The sequence below is a fragment of the Chaetura pelagica genome, unplaced genomic scaffold (assembly GCF_000747805.2).
Source record: "Chaetura pelagica isolate M959 unplaced genomic scaffold, ChaPel_1.0 scaffold356, whole genome shotgun sequence".
NCBI lineage: Eukaryota > Metazoa > Chordata > Aves > Apodiformes > Apodidae > Chaetura > Chaetura pelagica.
This window is the reverse complement of record NW_009953964.1, coordinates 7957549-7963564: the sequence shown is the minus strand read 5'-3', so window position 1 is coordinate 7963564 and position 6016 is coordinate 7957549. Positions and strand designations below refer to the sequence as shown.

The 6016-nt window shown below is 40.4% G+C and overlaps 1 protein-coding gene across 1 annotated transcript; it reads left to right on the top strand.

The window, feature by feature from the left end:
* The first annotated feature begins 286 nt into the window (after positions 1-286).
* Positions 287-5051, top strand: LSM11 (LSM11, U7 small nuclear RNA associated). The gene is made up of 5 exons (XM_010002116.1): positions 287-312; positions 500-533; positions 2318-2482; positions 3223-3306; positions 4647-5051. The coding sequence occupies exons 1-5, from the start codon at positions 287-289 to the stop codon at positions 5049-5051; spliced, it is 714 nt and encodes a 237-aa protein (XP_010000418.1).
* Positions 5052-6016: the final 965 nt, after the last annotated feature.

The window sequence follows — 6016 nt, the reverse complement described above, 5'->3', positions numbered from 1 at the left end:
ACACCCCAAAACGTAATGTATTCATTGCTGTAGGTGCTGCATGATCCTAAATATCCCGTCAGCTGAGTGTTCTGCACAAATGCAGAGCTTCTGTTGGTGCAGGATTTCTGAAAGAATTGACCTTAAATATCAAATTAGGATCTTAATATTAAGAACCTGTATTTGGATTACTGTGGTGGAAATTGAAAAAAACCAACACAAAACGTCTGTAAAATTTACTTCAGTGATGGTCTAGCAAGTTGTGTTTCAGTTAAGAGGACGTATTTAGTGTCTAAGTCTAGACTGCATGGATTTTGGAGAAGACCGGTACAAGTGAGATGCAAAGTACTATTCAGCAGTCTGGAGAGTTTTAAGAATAATTTATAGCCACAATTTTATGCATTCCCTGGAAGTAGGGGACCTGTCTGCACAGCAGGTGGGCCAGCGTTGGAAGCTTGGATTCTACAGGGAGCAGCAGCCTCTGAAATAAGTGTGATGTGTAGTTTGCTGCATCCCACAGTTGTGATGCTGTGCCCCCAGATAGCTGTGACAAGGTATGATATATTCCTTACATTCTGTGTATCAGAAGTGGAGCCAAAATTTTGCTTGTCACAAGGAGTGATTAGAAGTAAAAATGAAGCTGCTTTAACAGTGTCTGTTTTGGATCAGTTCATGAGAAGCTATTTCTAATTATTTTGCATTTACCAGAGGGCAGAGAACTCGTGTGCAGGCGGTTACTACAGAGCAGTTAGAAGGGTGTTTGATAGTGTTCTGAGCTCTTTTTTTTTAAAATTATTTATTTAATTTTTTAATCTGGTCTCTTAGTGTAAGTCTACCCTGAGGACAAAGACTTCAGTTTAAGCAGAGTTTCTTGGAGTACCTGCCCTTTGGCTTACAGTAGTTTTCTAGTTCTTCAGAATCCTGGTGTTAAGTATAAGCTTATTTTACACAAATAGGAATTCGGTTTTGAGTACAAAACCAACTAGGTAACTATTCATACTGATACTTAAAAGCATCAAAATCCATAGGAAAATCTGGCTGCATGCAGAACTTGGTCATTATAGGCTTTGATGCTTGCAGAAGAGGTCTGTTGCAACAATAAATTCCTTGTGTTGCTGGTTTTATTTTTTTCAAGAAGTGAATATCAGACTATTAAAGGCTTTTGAATGGTGTATTCTGCCATTTTGATAAGATGAAGTTGGAGGCTCAAAGAATCTGTGTGCTTAGGTTAATTCAGAGGAAACTGCTTTAGATTTCCCTGCTGTTCCTGAGAGTTACCATGCAGCCAGATTCTGCAGGTCAGCTATTAAACCCTAACCTTTTACAATCACAGGAAGTATTTTCTAGTGCATAAATCAAACCTTGAATACATAGTCCCTAAAGACAAGGGGAGAGGTCATCTCTGACTCAGCTAGTTTTTATTAATATGAAGAACTGTGTGAGATTTTAGACCAGTGCTTTTCCCTGACTCTCAGTAGGAATTGCACAGCAATCCTCTGGCTGTGTTTGCACAAGTGAACAGGTACCTGTAATTTATGACTGGAATGGCATCACCATGGGGCAGTGTTAAAGTAAATAATATCTACCCTTCCAGGTAATTTACACCTGCAAAGATTTCTAGTGTGCAGATAAGGCTTGTGTTTGCTGGGTAGGTTGCATATTTTACTGAATTCCTTCAGTTTTGCCCCAACTAAAAGCATTGTTTTTCTGCTTTTTAGCATGTTTTCACTGGTGGCTGCTGCTTCTTACAGCAGTTTTATTTCTTTGCCAAAGACTGGTTCATCTTTAAAGGATGTTCAGCTGCCTGCTGAAGCTTTTAACTGAAACAGTACATTTTATTCAATTGAAACTGGTCCGGTTTAGTTACATCCAGGTCATCTCTTGCTTCAGAAATCCTGTAAAGAAAGGAAATCATCTGATACTTTATTAACAGATTGTAACTAGTCTGAGGCAGCCTTAATTAAGCATTTCGCCTTTCTGGGAGTCTCTGCCTCTGCGAGCTCTCTGTTCCCTCTTATTTGAGATTAGCATTACTTAGCATGTTCTGAAATGTAGCAAAAAGATATTCAGCTATGGCTGATTCAGCTGTAGGTTATGCCAAGAAAAACCTTCATATTTTCTAAAATCTTTGTGGTCCTCACTATTAGGAGAGTTTTGGTGGTCTGGCAGTTACAAACTTAGTGTGTTACAGTGCTCTGGGACTTCTCATTTCATTTGCCGTGAATAAAAAGGTCGTACCAAGATCTGCTGTGCTTAGACAAGTGTAGATTTCTACTTTTTTTTTTTTTTTTTTTTAATATATATACATGTGAGAGTATATATATGTTTTTTGTTGAAGACCAGTGGTGTTCTCTCTCTTGTAGTCCATGAAGGCAGCCCACTGGGGGAGCTTCATCGCTGTGTCCGAGACGGTGTAAAAATCAACGTCCACATCCGCACTTTCAAAGGGCTTCGTGGAGTCTGCACAGGGTTTTTGGTTGCATTTGACAAGTTCTGGAATATGGTAATTAAAATCAGCCCTTGATTTATAACTGCTATATTGAAAACTTGAAATGTGCAGCAGGTTCAAGCAGACTGCATTTTGAGAAGATTAATGTGGTTTTGTGGTTCATAAAGCTAATTTGCTCTGGCACTGAGTGCTGGGTTTCAGACCTGAGTGGTACTTCATGTTGGATCAATACATCTGAGAGGTGCTGAGCCATCCTAGAGGTTTTAGGTGAGAGAGTAATTTTTAAGCATTCCCAGCATCTTCAAAGGCTTTGTGTAAGAACCTAGGAGGGTGGATTGTGAGGAATATCAGAAATTTCCAAAGCTTTCTCTGCAAGACACTGTGTTATGGTGACATCAGCTTCTCTGTTTACTTTCACTATCAGTCACTAGCAAAAGCTTTTCCCTGTGCTCTCATGAAGATCTTAAAGACAATGTATGGGAAAGCAGGTGTTAAATATTTGTGAGCCTGCAGCTGTTAAAAGTTTGGAAATAGGTGAGGAAGGGGGAACGAATTTCCAAGCAAGGCTTACAAAAATTTTGCAACTAAGGGAGAGTTAATGCTGGGCTTTGCTGTTGCTTTTATACCTCAGTACAACTTAGATGATTAAGAAGCCAGCTCCAAAGTACAGCCTGTTCCTAAGATGGATTTTCTCTCAGAGCACAATTTTATAATGGCATGACACAAAGCTGGTCCAAAGCTTCTTCATGTTTTCTTTTAATTTTGACCTTTCTGTTTCTTTTACCTTCTTCTAGGCTCTGACAGACGTGGATGAGACATACAGGAAACCAGTAATGGGCAAAGCTTTCTATGCAGAACCTCAGCTCACACTAACCCGGGTAGGTAACCATCTCCACTTTGTTTTTTTAGTATGTCCTTTTTCAAAGTACTAAATGAGGAGCATTGATTGGAAAACTATGTTTACATTTGAAATATTTTACCTCCTTTTATTACAGATTACTCTAAAATGACTTGGACTGGGGGGGTGGAAACCCAGTTTTCTGATATTTTCAAAGTACTTTGGCCATAGTTCAGTGTTACAGAAGTTTCACTTCAGGGTCCCTAATATGAAATCACAGTTGCTGTCACTGCTTCATTTAATATGTTGACCTTCTATAAGCTCACTCTGTGGTTTTTGTTTGTTTTTCTTATTTTTTCTGTGCATTTTTTGCTCCCTTGACTGGCCTGGTTCCCATCTGTCCTGCCAGCTGATTCGGCAGTGCATAAAACTGATAGTAAAGTTCATGGAATGGCACTCTGTGTCTCCAGCCAACAAAACATCTGGTCACTTGAACTTCTAGTCTAGGTACCATGAAGTCCAAGACTCTCTATGTTACTCCAAAGCAACATACCCTCTAGGATGCAGCTGCAAAAAAATATGTTTACAGTAAAGTTTAGAACTGAAGAGATGATAGATGGACTTCTGAACAATGAAGGCGAAAGAACTGTGACAGGGCTGTGCCTGTTAAATGGCATAGCTCTGGGCCTTTTGAGCATCAGAGAAGCATCACAAAAAGCTTTTAAAACAGCTTCATTCTCAGGAATTTGCTTTCAAATTCCAGCTGTTTTCTGATAGATCCCACCCTTTTTTTTTTTAATGATCAGTTAAAAATAATCAAGTTGTCATTGTTCTTTGGGCCTCTCTCACAAGGATTGGCTTTCCATCCTTTTGCTGGGAAGAGACAGGCTGAGAATCCTTTTCATTCATCAGTATTTCATAAAATCTTGCTTGATGCCAGAGTAAAAGCAGTTTCTTGTTTCAGCACCATGTGTTCTTATATTAATGGGTTCATACGGTGCTTTGGATCCGCTGCTCTAGCTTTTATAACTTTTTCTATTGTTCTGGTCTGCTCACCTCCCAGAACACCCACATGGCATCTTCTGGTTTGTTTTTGGGAACACAAAGTGTCCGTTCAGTGTACACTCTTCTGATTGATGACTCCCCTTATCTTAGGGATTCATGTCTTCCCTGAGGATACACAGATGAAAATCTTGGTAATACTGTCTGACAATATTACAAGAGCATTGGGGAAAGTGAGCTAATGGAGCAACCTAGTAGCTCTCTGTGTGTTGTGAGCTCTTATTTGGGACTGTGTATGCAAATACCATGTAGAAATGCTGAACAAGCTGCCTCTGTTGTTTTCTGGATATGGTTGTATACACAAATGTTCTTTTACAGCTGTTTGACAGACTCAAACTGCAGGAGTCCTCAGGAAAGAAGGGAGTGGACTCAAAGGCTGTCTCCAAGGAGCTAGCTCTGACCCATGACTCTCAGACTCTGGGATTGAAAGCTGGATCAGGACGAGGGAGAGCAGAAGAGGAGCGTGAGAGGCAGAAACGCTTGGGCAGAGCTGGAGAAAAGAAGACACTGGGTGACAGTTCCCATCTGGCTGCCAGAGGTGAAGCTGATGTGGGTAGCAGGACTGCCCACACAGAAGGTGCCAGTGCTGGTGGTACCCGTGCAAGAAGCCAGTCACGGAGAAAAAGGCGGCCCAAAGTGGATTATCAACAGGTGTTCAGGCGTCATATAAACCAGATTTTTATTCGAGGAGAAAATGTCTTGCTTGTCCATTTGGCACATTGACTTGGCTGAGCCTTTGTCAGTGCATTGGTTTGATAGCATGAATTGTTGCTGCAGCTCCCATTGCTATTTAGCGTTCTCATTAAGTGTCATGGTACTGTGACTGTTTTTCCCTTGTCTTAACAAGGTAGGGGAAATTAATCCTAACTGGAGCATCCTAAGCTTGATGCTGAGACAGCCTCTTAAGATCTCTGTTGGGGGTCTTGGGACAAGGTCAGCAATGCAGCTGTTTTGTGAGATGAGAAAGGTAGGAACAGGTCCCACTGCTCCTTAGAAAGAAGTTAAATGGAGAGGGCTGGAAGAGAATTTTTGTGTAGTCAGCTGTAGGAGCTGATTGTGACACACATTTAAGGAGTTTAAGATTAGATTTCCACCAGAAATTAATCAGAAATGCTATTTTGCATGAATAATCTCAAGAGAAGATTGCTAATGAAACCAACAGTTTATCTGTTGTTAAATGAATGGCTTCTTTTCCAGGGAGAATTCTGACAGTCATCTTGAAATCTTCTATAAAAAGCTGGAGTTGACAGGCTATTGATGGCTATTAGCATCTTCTTCACAGTTAGCTCTCTAATAGCAAACCTCTTAATTGAACTTTTCCTGTGAATTCATGGCAGGACTTTAACTTGGTTTCAGTATCAAAATTTATGCCTATATTTGTAATGCTGTGCTTTAGCCCTCTGTAACCAGCAAGCAGCTAATGTGGCTGATCCAGGAACCTCCATATTTGGAATTTATCTGTGAATGTTGTGGATGCAGATGGAAAACTGTCCTTTTATATTTCACCCATTTGCTACTTAGTGTGATAGTGAAGTTTGCAAAGAGGTCGTTTTTCTTTTCAGATTGAAGTGTTTGTACTGAGCACAGTTGTACTGTAATCTAAGCACGGTCTGAATTCCCTCAGCTGAAACTAGAGGCACAGTGTCTCCAGTGGTTCTCATGGACCAGAATTCTTCGTGGTTCTTTCT